This window comes from Brachyhypopomus gauderio, chromosome 8 (assembly GCF_052324685.1).
Source record: "Brachyhypopomus gauderio isolate BG-103 chromosome 8, BGAUD_0.2, whole genome shotgun sequence".
Taxonomy (NCBI): domain Eukaryota; kingdom Metazoa; phylum Chordata; class Actinopteri; order Gymnotiformes; family Hypopomidae; genus Brachyhypopomus; species Brachyhypopomus gauderio.
In genome coordinates this window covers 16,821,964-16,839,607 of record NC_135218.1, presented here as the reverse complement: position 1 = coordinate 16,839,607, position 17,644 = coordinate 16,821,964, and the positions used below count along the sequence as shown (strand labels likewise).

The 17,644-nt window shown below is 44.6% G+C and overlaps 2 protein-coding genes across 13 annotated transcripts in view; both read left to right on the top strand.

Moving 5' to 3' along the window:
- Positions 1-13,605, top strand: part of shroom2a (shroom family member 2a) — a 31,600-nt gene extending 17,995 nt beyond the window's left edge. For 5 of the 11 annotated variants that reach the window (XM_077014987.1, XM_077014988.1, XM_077014990.1 and 2 more), the window contains 9 exons: positions 1,341-1,442; positions 2,095-2,217; positions 2,329-4,840; positions 5,157-5,236; positions 9,128-9,679; positions 10,342-10,911; positions 11,489-11,675; positions 11,948-12,220; positions 12,358-13,605. In XM_077014987.1, the coding sequence (XP_076871102.1) occupies positions 1,341-1,442; positions 2,095-2,217; positions 2,329-4,840; positions 5,157-5,236; positions 9,128-9,679; positions 10,342-10,911; positions 11,489-11,675; positions 11,948-12,220; positions 12,358-12,630 (4,672 nt within the window). In that variant the 3' untranslated portion in view covers positions 12,631-13,605. Of the gene's footprint in view, positions 1-1,340; positions 1,443-2,094; positions 2,218-2,328; positions 4,841-5,156; positions 5,237-8,551; positions 8,573-9,127; positions 9,680-10,341; positions 10,912-11,488; positions 11,676-11,947; positions 12,221-12,357 lie in introns of those variants that run through there. The other 6 variants (XM_077014991.1, XM_077014997.1, XM_077014996.1 and 3 more) reach the window with 4 other exon arrangements.
- Positions 13,606-13,718: 113 nt separating this feature from the next.
- cldn34a (claudin 34a) lies at positions 13,719-17,252 on the top strand. Of its 2 annotated transcripts, none has more exons than XM_077014999.1 (2): positions 13,719-14,825; positions 15,630-17,252. In XM_077014999.1, the coding sequence occupies exon 2, from the start codon at positions 15,697-15,699 to the stop codon at positions 16,441-16,443; it is 747 nt and encodes a 248-aa protein (XP_076871114.1). In that variant the 5' UTR covers positions 13,719-14,825; positions 15,630-15,696; the 3' UTR covers positions 16,444-17,252. The 2 variants fall into 2 exon arrangements, with proteins under 2 accessions (XP_076871114.1, XP_076871115.1); XM_077015000.1 differs by having other exon boundaries at positions 13,719-15,011.
- The last annotated feature ends 392 nt before the right edge of the window (positions 17,253-17,644 follow it).

Genomic DNA, 17,644 nt, shown 5'->3' with positions numbered 1-17,644 from the left:
TTAGCTGTTTTCTCCCAGGGAAATTTCTATAAGCTAGTAAAATTGGCCTTGTTCATTTTAATGAAGGTGCAATGTAAATAATATTGTGGTTTTATAACTGCTTAATTAGTGCAAGCCCACCTCAAAACACAGGAATTTGTGTGCAAGGGAATGTGACCTCAAATTTAAGTGCACCTGTAAGAAACCCTGTGCACTTCTATATGTGATAGCATTACAAACAGTCAAACTAAACTGCTGAAAATGCTTTAGCATATTCATATATTACACATGCAAGTGCTTGTGCAAGTACACAAATTGTTTAAACATTTGAATTATCTGTGTCAACTGTCCCCATTTTAAACATTTTTTTTTTTTACTATATTCTAGTAGTCCCTTTATATGATTTATGGGCAGGTGACATAAAAATATATTTTTCCTTCACTCTGGTGTAGGAAATTCTGCTGCAGCACATTTCTTGCTTGCCTAAATGCTGTGATGATGATGATGATGATGATGATTATTATGCTTGCTCAGGTTAATCTAGTCGATGAATCACTATAGTACACTTTGTGAGGCTGTTCTTTGTTTTTAACGGCCATTAAACATCGTAAAAGAACAATTGAAATGGTTTCATTTCAGAAACCTTGGTAAAGTTTCCATTGCAGCTGTTGGATTTTGAATCCCTCTCTGATATTAGCAGTTATTTTTAAATTCCTTACTTGAATCCTTGTCTTCCTATTACACACAGATGCATGCCATTTCTTACATGGATTTTTTTTTTTTCCATCACTCCACCACAAGATGTCTCCCTGTGCCCATCATTGTTTGTTGGATCTTATTGGTGTACAATGTGTGAGAATTCACAGAGCTCAGATCTGTGTCTGGACTGATCCTCAGCTTGGGAGGATTTAGAGGGTGACTGGTTTGGTGCTGGGGACACCCCCGAGCCCATAGCTCCTTCAGGGCCATATGGCTGAAGCCCTTGGCCAGTGCTCAGTCTTTTGGCCAAATGTGTTGCATTTTTTTTTCCTTCTTCATTTGCTCTAATTATACTACATGTTGATTAGTCATTACTTTTGTACTGGTCTATATTAAAGATGACTGTATGTGTTTTGCTCATGCAATGGCTAGGATCTCAAAACCCCCCCTCCTACCACTTTTAATGTGTGTCTGTGTACCAATTGTATGTAGCATTAGGTCAGTGCTGATGGGCTCATTGCTGAGAGGCCATGTGCCATTTCACTTCTGGAGGCGTTCTTGTCTGTGTTACCAAACGGAGTAACACAAGAGTCCCTGAGTCTCGATTTATACTGAGGACAGAGATTCAGTCTGTGTGTTCCCCTCCTTCTAACCCCCTTCAGGAGGATGAAAATGGTGGATATTGTAGCACAGAAAATGCCATCAGAGAGTGACGTTCATGTGGCCCGGAGCTTTCTAACGAAGATTTTGCGAAGTTCAATGAGGTATGGTATTGATGTAACCACTAGCCAACCAAGCCTTCTGTACCATCACATCCCATCCAGTCAGATGTCCACCACGAATCCATTTCCTCTCTTATTCTGCCCTGTTCATATCCCAGCCCACTTTCTTCTTGTGTGTGCCATCCTTCATGTCTTCATTTTTATTCTTCAGGTTTTGCAATTGCCTTCAGTGTTACTAAAATGTATATAGTTTCTTAGGTGGTTGAAATGAGATGTTTGCAGTGTTGATGTATTTCAATTTGTGGGTGCTTCAGTATGCGTTGATACTCCTGTTGACTTCTTTGTCAAGAGTATGTTTGAGTAACATGACTTTTCTTAATATATGACATTGATGTTGATGATCTTTTAGCATGATTTGGTGCAATTAATAGCTTATCTGTGTGTGTTTTTGGGCAATAGTTGACTTGGAAATAAATAGAGGCTTTGTCTTTCCTCTGTCTAAAATAAGAAACAGGGTTACCACAATTACATGTCCTCTTGTACAGTCCTTGCTGTGATCATGAAAGTAGAGTTCATTCCGACTGCAGTTGCACACAGGCATTTTCCCATGATGCTCTGTTCTCTAATCCCTTTGCCACTCTGACCTCCCTCCCTCCCTCCTTCCTTCCATTTCTTCCTTGTTCTTACCATTCAGGAGAAGTGAACCCATGAGCAGACCTCACTCCTGGCACTCCACCAAATTCAACGAGAACCAATCAGAAACTGCCAAAGCACCACACACACCCTCACCAGTCTGGCAAACAAGATATGATGCAAGGTAAACATTATTTAACCATATCATCACTCATAGGAGAAATTGTTTATCTAATATAATATGTAACCTGTTTTGTGCAGTGGTGCAGTCTGAAACATGTATCTGTTTCCTCAGTTCATTCTCCTCTGACCTCAGTACTAGCTGGCACCAGACAAACCTGCGTCGAGTCTCAGACCAGTTTAGTTCCTTGGGCAGTATGGACAGTTTAGAGCACAGTCCCCACCCATATCCATCTGGCCGCCTCTCTCCAAGCAAGTCTAATGCCAACAGCATTGAACATTTAGGAGGTGGAAAAAGAGACTCTGCCTATAGCTCCTTTTCAACCAGCTCAGGAACCCCAGATTATACACTGTCCAAAAGCAACACTGCCTCCACAGAGAATATGTTGTATAAAGTCAACCAGTGGGACTCAGGAAACAGGCCTAGCAACAGCAGGAATAGTCAAAACCTAAGTGATGGTGTGAGACAGGAAGACAGAGTTGGATACTTGCAGCTGCCTTCAGGGTCAGGTGGCCGGGAAAGCCCACGGACAGAGGAGCAGTCAGGCAACCGGCACCCTGCCTCTGGAAGGGCTAGCATTGGACCCATTTGGCATATTCCTGACATGAAGAAAACCAAAGCCCCCTCACCTCCACCACCACCACCCCCCACACGTAGTGATAGTTTTGCTGCTACCAAGGTTCACGAAAAGGTTCTTGTTTCCAGCTACACTGAGGGACCTGGGAATCATGTCCACTTAAAGTTCCAGGGTAAAGGACTAGACCAAGGCAGCAAGTCGGGCCTGGATTCTTGTCAAACCTATAATCCTCCACCCAATAGTGAAACACTTAATCCAAACATAGCAACTGAGAGCTATAACCATCCAACTCAAAATCTTAACCCAAACAAGGCATACTCATTATCTAGCACTGATGTCAGAGTTGGCGTGCCATCATATACCCAGTTGCCCTACCACCCTCATCAGTTCAGTGATGAGAGCACTTTCCATGCACCTTACACCACGATCCCATCTGCACCCAAGTCTCAGAATGTCAATAGTTGCTATAGCAGCATGCAGGAGTTACCCACAAATAGCCAGGCCCAGCGTCCTAGCCAGAACCAAATCAAAAAGCCCGTTGCATCAATGTCCAGTACTGCCATTGACCAAAACCCAGACACCCACAACTCAAGCCGTTACTACTGCGTCACATCTCGGCAGCATCCTCAGGGGATGCCCCAGGCCTCTTTAGTGAGGGTAGAGGACTGGAAAGCCAATTCTGCCATAGATAATACTCACAGTAGAGTTGAAAGTTCTCAAGGACCACCTAAAGACAAGTATAGCACACCTCAAGTTCCACAGCACCTTGCAAATAAAGACAACCATGAATATTACAGGCAAGCTGATGGACAGCACCGGACTTGCACTTCAGTAAGTAGCCCTTGCCAGTTACTTGATGATGCAGTAACTAATGTTTTGGACGTCCGATCAAACCACAAGTCCAATGCTACAACAAACTTGGACCCCCATTTCCTCAGTTATACTCATCTTAATCAGTCTGAACCAGGAAAAATTGCTGGACCTCTCGGATCAAAAGAATCATCTCAAGAACATTTGGCTTCTAAAAGTGAGTCAAAGTCAAGTCCCCCGAAAACTCCTATGCTGCATTCTCTGACCCAAGAGAGTGGTAGGGTGGGTAACGGCCAAGGTGAGATGGGTAGTGGAAGTGAGTCGTTGGAATCTCTCGATCCCCAGGTTGCAAGGCCTTCACGGCATCATGACCGCTTTGCCACTACTTTGCGAAATGAGATCCAGATGAGGAGAGCTCACCTTCAGAAGAGCCGGAGTACAGCTGCCTTGGGTGGGTCACCTGAGGGAGAAGAAGAGCCTTCCGTGTGGAAGTCTGCAGAAAATTCTTCTCCCTCGCATGGCTCCTATTCAAGCACCTATAAAGACCACCTGAAGGAGGCCCAAGCCCGAGTCCTGAAGGCTACTTCTTTCAAGCGAAGGGACTTGGAGCCAGTGCTGCTTGAGCACCCGGGACCTGAAGATCTGTCCATTGCTCGGAGAGATACACCACCTCTGCCGAGTGTTTCTGAGGGCCCACCCAGTAAACCTGCTTTAGGGGTAAACCAGGTGACCCGCATATGCGGCCGAAAGCGGATTCCAGCGGAGAAGAGAGTGAGGTCCTTCTCTGAGCCTGAAAAAATGAATGAGGTAGGTGTTGATGAAGAGCTACCTCCTGCAGACAGTTCTGTGTCTTTAGTTGGCAGGCTTAAGTTCTTTGAGGCTATAGGAAAACCAGCGTACCCCAAGCCAAAGCCAAAACACACATCTGATGATCCTGGCTTGGCTAAGCCTGGAGAAAAGCCACAGTCTGTGGAAAGCGAAGCCACCAGGTGGGACACCAGCGCTAAAGCAGCAATGACTGAGAGCAGCAAGGATGGCCCCGAGTCCTTGAGGAGACTGGGCACTTTTGCAGAATATGAAGCCACATGGAACACACAGAGGAAAACAGCAGAACCAAGGCCATCGGGCAGGTATCACTCTGCTGACAACATCCTCGATCCAGGAGTGGAGGAGCGGAGTAAACCCCCCTGTTTCCATGAACGCTCGCGATCCTCTCCTTCTGAGGACTTCTATGGCCAGGTGAGTAGTCAATAGAACAATCTATGCTTTATACTAGCATTTTTCAGTGTTGTGCTTTTTAAAAAAGTAATTTGCTGTTGGCCTGGTTTAGACAGTATTGCTGAAATGAGTAATGGGAGAATAAGGGCAGATCCTTAGTCAAACATTATTCCATGTCTACAGAAAAAAAGTCACACCCTCATTGAAATAAAGAAGCAAGTGCCAAGCACCTCGTGTATTGAAGTTAATCTAGTGTCATAACAGAGGAAACCGCTCACGTGTTGATACATGCCTTAGGTTGTGGAATGTTAAATGTTGCATGTGCCATTCTTCTCAGAACATCCCAGTGCAAGAAAGAAGGTCAGCTGAGTACACTCCACTTGGGAATAAACACTCTGATCATAACTCCAGCCCAAGGTGAGTCGTGTAGTCTTGTAATAAGCTTGTTATAACACCAAAATGACACATGTTTAAATCTAAGTATTGTTACTTATTTTATTTATTTTTATCAATTGAATAAATGTGTCAGAATGTATTATTCATCCATATACTGAACTGTCTATTTTATTTTATTTTTACCAGTTACAACAGTAGCCTGTGAGTGATTTTAGAAAAAATAATGTAGAATAGCATTGGTTTCATTTTTTAAGTAACTTGTGTTTTGATGCAGTTTTACGTACAGCGTACACACTCTAGTCCCCAAGAGGACGAGTTCACAACAAAGCTAGCCACGCCCCTTCTTGGGATGTAAATGATGGTCATGGTAATAAGTCTGACTTGCATTGTGCTAGTGTCTTGGTGAAACTGAGACAGCACTAAGAACTCTGCTGTTAGAGTATTTGTATTCAGGCCTAGCCGGGTCAGAGAAGAACAGTGGCCCCTTTTGTAGACACCACAGACCCTGCTACAGTATGGCTGTGACCCAGATGTGGGGGCATGGCTGTCCTCCGTGGATGGGATTTGTGTGGTGAGGAGACTCTGATGTGTGAGGATTTGAATCTGACCCAACAATTGGTAGTATCAGTAAATTCCCAAAATGCTACAGGAACCTGATTTCACTGGACCAAAAGAGAATAGAAAGCAGTATTGAGAATTTTCGCCCCTGTGTATGATCTATCACCATGCAAGATAACATTTAATCCCTCAATACTGTTGTTTTGTGTAAGAAAAGTCCAGCGTTACCATCAAGAACATTTTGAGACAATATGTCTGTATGGATTGTCTTGAATTCCATACATAATTTTTCATATCCTCTTATGACCAGTGAAGAGCACAAACACCTGCTACTGACCATTTGTTTCATGCCAGAGTGGATCTACATTTATTTATTTATTTATTTTTTTTTATAATGCATTTTGAAGTATCTGCCACCATACAGATCCACAGAAGGCTTGTGTTGTGGTACTGTACTCTGTTGCTTAAATAACCTAGCAAGCAACTCGGCCAGTACAAGCTGGTATCAACCTCGAGCTTCACTCTGAGATCTAGAGTCTTAATGGTCATACATGTATTGACGTTGAACCCTTAAGATATTTTATGTGCGCTCCCAGCTTCCTCTAAATGTCTTCAGAAGCAGTGTGGCTCTCCTGTGCCTGGTTTGGACTCATCCAAATGTTTGGAGGTTATGTTGGTGCCTGTCAGCTTTAGCTGAAGAGTGAGCCATTTGGCAGAGGTTTTTCGTGGAAAGTGATGGGCGTTCTGTTCTATAAATTAAATGTCTTGTGACCCAGCCATGTTCTTAGACACTTTGCGTGTGTTCGTAAGATATATAGATTCAGCCCCTGGTTCAGCTATGGGCATAGTAAAAAAACATTTACTGAGGCAAAGACAGCTGAAGTGTTGTTGTGTGTAGCAGCACAAATCACTGCTCCTGTTTGCTCATCAGATGTTGATCTTGCAGGCCTCCTTTATTTTCCCGGTTTCATTCTGCATCATGTGTTGAATTTGCAGGCCTTTCTTCATCCTGTGTCTGTCTCCTGTGGGGAAAAGTAAGGGGAGGCTCACTTTAATTAGCATGTTGCCCACCACTGCCTGCATCCATCATCTAAAGCTTGTTCAATTGCACCCTGTAAAATGATCATGTCTTCCCCTGCCTGTAATTAAGGCTCTGTGAAGAGCATGTTTACTGTTGAGTCTGTCCACACGTAACTTTGAAGCTCGCAGTAGGTTGTTTTAAATTAACCCCTTAAATTCAACTGTCTCTACCTGCCAGTCAGATAATACATAAAGCTGCACAGATGTTGTATCATTTTAATAAAAGAAAATATTTTGCATTTTCCTACCTTGCATACATGTGAAAACACACCACAGCCTTGCTTGTTTGTTTGGTGAAACATAAATGACTTTGTAGTTCATTAAATTAATCTCACTTAGTTGTTGTATATAGCTAGAGAAACCCTTATTGACTTAAGTTGCGTGACAAAAGCTAGTGTTTAGTTAGGTCGACACAAGGCATGTCAGTTGATCTGCAGGGAACCCCACCCAGGTGAGTTTACAGATACAGTCCTCCAGGAAGCACCTGTCACTGTCGACACCCACATGAGTGCCGATTCCACCGCATTGTGAGATTACCTGATCAGTCATACAGAGTTCCCTTTTGTGACATGGCTTGAGTCTAAAACTCAAGCGTTTGTGTTGCTGCATTGGAGTTGGAGGCTAAAGCGGAGGCTCAATATTAGCAGTAAGTTGAACTCCTTCACTTTCAGGGGGACATTGGCTTGTTTGACAAGAGAGAGTTGTGTTAATTTCAGTAAAAATGTGACCGAAGAGATTAAACTTTAGGTTCATAATTGAATCATAATTTACTCTTATTAACTTTTTAATAACCCAAATTAGTGCACTGGAATGTGCTCGCAAACAAAGACCTTGTTACATGGACGTAGTTTTGATTTCATAAGTGGGGGGGACACAACCTGGGGTGGCGTGGCGAACTGTTGAGCGCGGGGGGGGGGGGGGGGGGGGGGGGGCTGCATGATCCTAGTGCTAGATTTGTCGCTATTTGGATATTGGTTTTTTAACCGTTAAAAAGTGGGGGGGACATGACTTCGTCGCTACTTAAATATTTGGTTTTAACTGTAAAAACTGGGGGGGACCAAAACCGGCTTTTGAAAAAGTGGGGGGGACATGTCCCCCCCGTCCCCCCCCAAAACTACGTCCGTGCCTTGTTAGATGATGAAAGATGAGAATGACTTTGTGACCAGGGTGGTTGGTTAGTTGAGTCACTAGTGCTCCTGTGGTCGCAGTGATGAGTGATTACACAGTTTTGCATGCTATTGCAATTGACTCTCCTGCTCATGGTGTGTGTTTTGGGGGGGGGGGGGGTGTTTAATGCATGTCAAAAAAGTGCTCTTCTTGCAGCATGTCATGTGCTATGCTGTGCTGAACCCCCACGAGCCGTGCTGTGCCGTAACACTCACATGCCGTGCTGTGCCGTAACACTCACATGCCGTGCTGTGCCGTAACACTCACATGCCGTGCTGTGCCGTAACACTCACATGCCGTGCTGTGCCGTAACACTCACATGCCGTGCTGTGCCGTAACACTCACATACTGTGCCATACTCTTGCATGCTCTACTTGCTGCTCTGGGTTTGGGCTCATTTCTGGACCTTCTGCATGCCTCGACTCTCTTTGGCTCTTGGCCTCATGAAATGGTCTTTTTCCTTTTCTCTGCATATTCCCTTTTGCCCTTCAGGCAAAATCTCTCTTCTCTTCTGTCTACGGAGTACAGCCACAGGTTCTTTGCGCCTAACAGGTATTTAAGCTATCTTGGGGGGGGGATGATTTTAAACAATTTCACTTAATTTGTGAATATATTTTTTGCTGTACATGTGCCGTGCTTGGACTCTCTCTGCCAACTCTGATTGTATGGGAGCCTGCCATTCCTCCATAAATTAGTTCCACAAGGTTTCATCCCTGTTTACAGCCACTACATTTAAATCAAAGATCATTGACAGAAAAGGGTAAATAAATAAATAAATAAATACAGCAAGTCAATTGAGATTAAGGGAGGGAAAAACCCTTGGCCGTGGCCTGCAGGGAAATTCATTACACGGAGCATGACAGGCTTGTGGGAACAGAAATATGCAGAGTATGACGGCCAGCCTGGGAGTTACCATGGAGAGATGGTGAAATGTGGGAGAAACGTCTGCTCTCCTATCCATTTACACATAAGACAGTGAGGCTTTGTGCACTAGAACAGACAAACGCGTTCGCAGTTTCAGCCTTTGAAGTGTGTTTCTAGTAGAATGCAGAGCCTGTTTGCATAATTGACTATATATTGAGCACAGAACATTTTTTTCCCCCTCAGGATAAGTCAAGGAGGATCCAGCGATTTGGTATCTAAGCAGAATCAAGAACCACCATCAAATTTGATTGGAGGGGTCCTGGAAAGAAATCTCTCTGCTAACGCTGCTGGCCCTCCTGTCCGTTTCCCCGACCACAGCATCCTCACTGAACCCTCCTCCTCCACCAAAACCAAGAGTCCAACATCTCAGAGACCTCCTCTGCGCCACCCGGACAAGTACAGATGTCCTGAGGCCACCCCTCCTCTCTGTGGCACTGAGGGCGGTGCTCAAGCCTCCCGCTCTCCAGTCAGAGACGTCAGCTCGGCCCCTGTCCCCGCCCAAAGTTTCCGGAAGGAGCCAAAAACTAGCAAAGGTCCAAAAACAGAGGAGGAGCACAGACCAGAGGCCCCGCCTCTTCCTCCTCCCTCCCCTCCCGGACCGCTAACCCAGCGAGGCTCCAGCCTGACCCAGCCCACCATGGAGGGGCACCGCTCCCCCTCACCACAGTTCGCTCCCCAGAGACTGACTGACAAGCCCCCTGTGTCCGTCTCCCTGCAGGATGAAGCCCCTGGAAGGTAAGCCAGAAAACCTCGCCACTCACACCTCTTTGTTGGAGCTGAATGTGGAGCTGGAGCTGGTGGAGTTTTTCCACTGGCAACCACAGCTGGGCTTCTCTTTCTGCTAGAAAATGCTCACTGGAAACTGTCCTGCTCTTGAGCCCAGTAATTTTAAGACTCCACTGTTCTCCTTATTGTATTCAGTCCCATATAATTCATATGCGTCTGTATGAAACATTGCAACTGGAAACATAAGTACAAAATGGAGATATGCAAGGCTTTAGAAAAGAAGACTAGGACATGTAGGCTAAGGATCTGTGTCTTTGTCTCCTCCACTAGTTTGTTTCTGGGCAACAGCAATATATATATATATTTTTGATGTACAGTTTCTAGAGAACTTTTTATGGGAAGGAGTCCAAAGGGTGGGGGTCATGTCATATGACTGAATCTACCACTGCCCATGTGCAGGCTCATTGTACATGTGCATTTGAAATGATCTGCAGTGGTTTCTTTGTGTATACCAGTATATTTTCTCAAATCTGAGAATTTTAATTTACAACAAGTGAACATGGGCTTTTCAGCTTCCGTCTGAAAGTAGCATTATTATTATTTAGTCATGTCTTCCAGGGCAGTTTTTGTATTACATTCCATAAATCTAAGGTGTGCGTGTGCTCTCTTAGGATGGATATGGTGATCGACGACAACACCACAGTGAAGAAAGTGCCCATCAAGATTGTTCACTCTGAAAGTAACACGGAGAAAGAAAGTCGGCAGTACCTCCCCACCAGCAGTGAGGCTCTGGCCAGCCCCCTGGGGGCCTCGGTCCCATCTCTCTCTAGCTTGGGAAGCCCTGAGCAGTCCTCTCTGTTCTGCACATACACACGGAAGAGGGAGCCAGAGTCAGAGGAGCTCACCCCAGCCATGGGCCCTCAGAAGCAACAGGAGCTTCCCACCAGTGTTGTTGGACCCCAGGGGGTGCAGGACCAGCAGATAAGCCCCTGCAACGGAATCCCCTCGGGCAGCGTGAGTGCCCCGTCACAATCTGAGGAGGACGAGAAGAGAGAGACACTGGCCAGGGACATCATTGACAAAGACAAGTCCCTGGCTGACATTTTGGACCAGAGTAAGATGAAGACCACCATGGACCTGATGGAGGGGATTTTCCCTCTGGGAGAAGAGCTAATGGAGGAGGCTCACCAGCACAGGAGGGTTGTGCCCAAACAAGCTTCACCCCGCAGCTCGGACCAGAGGTTAGTTCCCCTTCATTTAGTGAACAGTTGAAGTTTAAGACCTCCTCCACAATTATTATACATGTGTGAAGTGTTCAATGTCAGAAATACATGGAACTAATGGTTAAAAAACTGTAGCCCCCTGGTGTTTGATCATATACAATACATGCACGCAGTAAATTTAGGGACGAGCAGCATTACCTTGGCTACCACTCTGTTGCTGTTTCCGTTAAAGACCATGCCTACTGGGGGGGGGGGGTGGGGGGGGGGGGGTGGGTAATGCATTTGTTGGTGTATCTTTATCTGTAGTCAACACATGCTTAAAACATTTTAGACAAATCTAAATGAATTAATTAAATGATAAAATTATTAGGCAACTAAATGACATTGCCCTTAGGCAGGCTAATTATATTATTATTGCAGGTATACTGTTACTCACGACTCCGCCCCCATCATGTCTAGAAGCAATAATAATAATATTAATAAAAAGAAAATGGTACATAAATATACCAGATACATTTCGCATTGGGAAGAAAACATTGATGGATTATTGCTGTGGTGGCTGCATGTGGTGCTAAAGTTCCTCCCTGGTTCCCAGGCGGGAGGAGTCTGGCGCTGCGGAATTGGCGGCCGCCACCCTCCTGACCAGCTCTGCCTACTACAGCACGTCTGCACCCAAGGCCGAGCTGCTCATCAAGATGAAGGACTTGCAGGAGCAGAGTTTGGAGGTGGACTCTGAGGAGGAGCTCGGGGAGGACAACGACAGCGACCTCGCCAACAAGAAGGTACTGCCTGCCCTCCCCATCGCCACGCCGCTTCCCTTGCTGGTGAAACATTGCGTTTAGTGAGACGTTGTGAGTTTCACAGTGATGTTATGCTGACTTAAAGTAGTCCTGAGGACAGAGAAGCACAGGTGTGTGTAATGGCCATTGGGCTGTGTTACACCTCGGGGACTACCCCTCGCCTCTCACGCTTGTTTGGAAGTGGTCACCTCTGCCCTTCCCTCGTGCGGGTGCTGTGATGCAGCCCACATGACCATCCCTGCTTCCTTCTGCAGCACGAGCTGATCGCCAGTTTGACCAAGAAGCTGCAGGTCCTGCAGGAGGCGCGCGAGAGCCTGCGGCAGGACGTCCAGGACAACGACGCCCTGGGCGAGGACGTGGAGACCACCGTGCAGGCCGTCTGCAAGCCCAACGAGCTGGAGAAGTTCCGCATGTTTGTGGGCGACCTGGACAAGGTGGTGAGTCTACTGCTGTCCCTGTCGGGGCGGTTGGCCCGCGTGGAGAACGCCCTCAACAGCCTGGAGGAGGAAGCCCCACTCGAGGAGAGGGTAAGGCCCGAGGACTACAGGCACTCAGAGTTAAACACTCAAACCAGAATGTACTGTACAGCTATGACAATGCTGTTTATTTATTTATTTTCCCTCCATCGTCTGTGTCCTGATCGTTCACTCTCGCCCCTCCGCAGCGCACATTAACGGAGAAGCGCACGCTCCTGATCCGCCAGCACGAGGACGCCAAGGAGCTGAAGGAGAACCTGGACCGGCGCGAGCGACTGGTCTACGCGATCCTGGCCGCGTGCCTCCCCGCCGAGAGCCTGGCGGACTACGAGCACTTTGTCAAGATGAAGTCGGCGCTCACCATCGAGCAGCGCAAACTGGAGGACAAGATCAAGCTTGGCGAGGAGCAGCTGAAGTGCCTGATGGACAGCCTGCCCCTGGACCAGAGGCCCTGCGTCTGAGGCCCTGCGTCTGAGGCCCTGCTGAAACGGTCCCGCCACGGCGCTCACGCTCTTCAGCGAGTCTTCGTCGTGTTCGGAAACTTCCTCACGTGCAGCTCTGCCAGATGCCGTCTGGTCAAACGCTCCGCCATGGCTGAGGTGTGGATCGTGCTGGACGCTCTCAGAGCCCTCTTCACCCACGTTTCTGAATGCTATATGGACTTGGCCGTCTCACTTAGGTGGTTGTTTTTAAAACACTTGGGCCGTTTTCTCAATTCAATTTATAAAATGTCCAGGAAAAAAAAAACCATTTTCTCAAAGCGCTTACAGTGACTTGCTCTTAAGTTAAAACCATGGTTTTGATTGTATGGTGTACTATCTTGAACTTTTCACATTAGGGTAGTTCACTCCAGATTAGCCACACCTAAGACTCTTACTGTAATTTTGCTGTTTAACCACTAGTGGGCAATGGATGATTATTATTTTCCTATGATTCATGTTTGCCTTGACTCATAGCACAAACCACTTTCCTCTCATCTTTTGCATTAGTAAAAACATAGAGGACTTTAACATGACGTATTCATAAAATTTCTCTGAGTTTCACTCTTTCAGTATCCAATGCCAGTAAAACTTGCTTCAGGAAGTTCTGACTTCCACACATTATTTTTTATGATGCATTTTTTTAGTTGGCATCAGTACCCTGTACTTGCCATGTTGAAAATAATTTTGTTGTTTTTAGTAATTTATTGTAGGCTTTTGAATCTGTAAATATATCTAGAATACTCTTGTATTTACCCTTCCACTTGATTGTAGCCAAGTAAACATTCTTTTGGCCTCCATGTTTTGTTTTTTTTATAATATAAATTTGCCTCCACACTATGAGGTGCATCATGGGAGTAAGATCCACCTTGGCCTTCTGTATGGTATATTTCTACTTAACAGTACAATGTCATCTCGGTGAAGATTGAAATGTTTATAAAATACTGACTGACTTAATGCTGTATTTCTGTGTGGTCATACTCGCACACTATTACATCTTTTAAGTTAACCCTATAATTACAGTGTACAATTCAATAGATTGCTATTTAAATGCATCAAGATATCCATACATAAAATCACCATCCACTTTACTGCTAGCATGACTTTAATAATGAACACATGGTCGGTGTACATGTAGGCTATGACCCATCTGTTACCCTGCATCATGAGTTGACCTTGTCCTCCATCAGTTGTCTGTTTCTGAACTACAGAGCTGCTGCTGGTGGTTAGGTTTTCTTTGGGTGGCAGATCACACTCCACCCCTAATGTCATATGTACAAACACCGCTGCACCTGTTCAACCCCAGCAGAAGACCCTCAGCCATGCAGAGGTTATGCTGTGCTGAGAAGGGTTCACCACCCAAGCAATATCTGGTCAGCAAAAAGACAAAGAGTTTTGCTTGCAAACAGATGGACTGCAATCTGCAATTGAATACACAAAACACCCCTATAAGGGAGTTGCACTGTATGGAGTGCTCACTTAGTTTAGATATGGATTTTCTAATTAAGAGGTTGTTGACTATGTTGTGAGCATTACTGATATTCAGTAATTCTTACTCCACATGGTCATTGCTCTGCTCTTTGCTGTTGAGACCTCTGACGGTCAGTGAGCTTTATTAATGACCAGTGTCCCCCTGTAGTGTGTGGAGCAATGGTCTCCTTTCATGCTATGTTGGTATATTGTTTGGATAAGACTCCAGTATCTGTAGCTCACTAAAGATACCAGTGACATGCAATTGAAGAACAAGTACTCATTAAGGGATTTGGGACTGGTGATGTTATTTGTCGTTGCTCTCACGATGTTGAATTATGTGAGGAGTCTGATGCAGTCAGAGCAGTATGTAAACCTAAACATTTTAGTTTTGTTAGTTCAACGTCCATGAAGGGAAACACCTTAAAAAGTGTAGGGAAGTGGTTTTGTGTTTGTAAATGTATGATTACACGGAGTAACTCCATGACTGTAACCCAGCCTGGCCTAAGTTGATATGGTTGATCAATCATTAACAGCACTGCTAGCCATCTCTTTCACAACAGATAGGTCTTCCATTCGCTTTGGGTGGCATTAGGTTCGTTTCAGCATTTCTTGTGGTATATTCTGCAGGTTGAAGTGCATTATGAATCTGCAAGTTTTGTTTGTTTAAGTTGTGCCCTCCTCACCTGGCCTGGACACTCACTGAGGTAAAAATCCCTTTAAATATCAGAATATTGGTCAATATTGACTTTGGCATAGTCTTATTTGGGTTAACAGTAGGATGTGTTGCAGCAGCACAGAGAATACCATTTTTGCATCGGATTTTCAAATTAGTGCAATCCAGGTCAAATTAGTGGAATCAACACAATCCAGGAAGCCTGAGCAAAATCCCGGTGAGGACTTTTACTTTCTGATCCTGGAATTGACACCTCTACTTCTCAGTTCGTCAAGAACAGAATCTTGCTGATAAAGTCTTGCAAAGCATATCACCTGGTAAAATGCAAATATGTCTGGTTGGCAAGAGTAATTTTATGGAAAGGAAAAACTGAGTAGTATTTTTGTAATCAGTAATGACATTTCAACTTACCGTAGGTGCATTCTTTAGCCCTTTAACTGCAGGGAGGAGAGAGTTCTCTCCCTCCCTGTATCTGTCAGGAATATCTTTGGTTTCTGTAAGTTCTTCCAGAAAATGTCTGAAAAGCAACAGTCTCTTAGAGTTGTAGTTTCTCTTCTGTAGTTATTTTTTCATTGTTTACCTGATAGGTGTGTGGAAATAGTTTAAGTAAGTAAAAAGTAACATGTAACATCTACCTCTGTGCCTCCTAGTCTGTTGTACTTGAACGTATTCTATATATTCTGTATGCATATATGAATTCTATTTGACACATTTTATATCCACAAATATCAAAAATTATATTATGATTTTAGGTTTTCTTTAACTCTGAACCTCGAACATTGACTGTGGCAACTGGATACATTAACAACTGTTGCTTCGATGTTAATTTCATTAGGTATCCCAGTGCCACAAGCTGTGTGCTCAGATTGCACCTATGTGATCGGACTCCAGTACATGCGTTCATGGCGTACCTTGCCCACACTGGGCACTGGCAGTTTCTGGGCCTGGTGCTGGCGGTGCTGGGCTTGATTCTAATGACCGCTGCCTGTGGAATGGACGATTGGAGGGTGTGGTACGTGGACGACGTGTCCATCATCTCCTCCGGCATGGCCTGGGTCGGCGTCTGGAGGGCCTGTTTCTACACGCACGTACTTAACACATCTGAATTCTGCCAAAGCATCAGCATCACGGACCCTTTCATTCCTCCGGAGATCGCTGCAGCTCAGGTGCTGTGCATGACGGCCATTGTTACGGGAGTCGTCGGAAACCTGGTTGCCGGACACGCCATGCGGAAGGTCTACTTCAATGTCCATGCAAGTCACGTCAGACAGACATTCTGGATAGCCGCCATCTTGTTCTTCCTCACTGCAGCCTGTTCACTGGTTCCTATGATCTGGAACATGAGTGCAGTGATGCTTAACTGTACTATAGATTTCCCTGCAGAGTTTCATATGCCACCTGCTCCATTTAAACAGGAAGTGGGCTTGGGCATTGTCGTAGGGGCTTGTTCGTCTCTGTTGCTTATTATTAGCGCGCTGTTCTTCCTGTGCTACAAGCAACCAGATCAACCCCAGAAATCCAAAGCTCAGCCTGTAAGTACAGAGAAGGAGGATGCTGGCATCATAAACCATAGGACTGCGGGCTGTCACCATGGTATCGCGGACAGTGGGGAGTACGGGAAGATTAACCCAGCCTTTGAGACCAATTGAGCTGAAATTAGTCTCAGTTTTCCTTCTTTTTGGTCACAGATAATTTGATTTGGTTTCAAATACCCTTTCATTAGAGAGGAAACATCTTCCCATGACAGAACTAACAGACGGGCGTCCTACATGTAGCTTTTCTGGTGTTGGAGGTGACCATTAGGATTTTATTCCACTGACATAAAATGATAGCATGGTGAGTTTATTGAAGAGATCATAATCTCTGATTCTTCCACTGCCAGTGTACCTAAAAGGGTATAAACTTATAACTTGTATTTTTATAAAAGTTAGTTTTACAGTAATCTTAAAGTCTAGGTCCAGCTTGCTCCTACAAATTTGTTAGCCATTTAATGAATGAATGATAAGTACAATCCACACTCCATGTTCATCAGAAGCTCCATAGTTATAGTGTTGTTATAGTAGATTACTCTGATGAAAATAATGTATGTGCCTCATGTGACAAGTTATTTTTCAAAAGGTTTTTAAAGTTCTAAGACTTTATACATTGTAATCAGATAATTTCAAGATTAAAGATAGCTGTCAGTCACTGTGTTTGCAACCTGCTGTCTATGAAATAATAGTCAATGTATACCACAAAACCCTAACGTCAGACTTTGGTGGATGATGTGGATGTGGATGTTGCCTTCACAGGATGTCGTTACCTTGGGTGTACATTTATTTAGACTAGCAGAACAGTCCCGTCTATATGAATGACCGAGTCTTATTGCAAACACAATGAGGGTTAACTGAGGAGGAAACATTTGACTAATTGAGTACAATTTTGTGTATTCCGTTTTACATTTTACATTCTGACCTGCAAAAAGCACAGAGCAGTTTAACACAATAAACTGTATTTTAAAAACTGAAATTACAATGTGTTAATATTTTATGTTGTGCCTTAATTCTGTCAGTACTTGTAATATCTTACATTTGCTGCTCACATAGTCTATTCTATAATACATCTGGCATTAAACAGAACTGTTTAAGGGTTAAAAAGAAAGAAATTGAGGCTATTACTCAATACCAACCACCTTAATGTACCAACAAGGATATCTGCACTACCTAAACACGTGTAGACTTACAGTATATACACTAGAGCAGTGTTGCGGTATTGTCCTAGTACCACTGCGAAAAGCCATCATGGCACTAAAAAGAAGGTAAATCACAACCATGTTATGCAAAGCCATTCAAGGAAGCTCAGAAGGTGCAG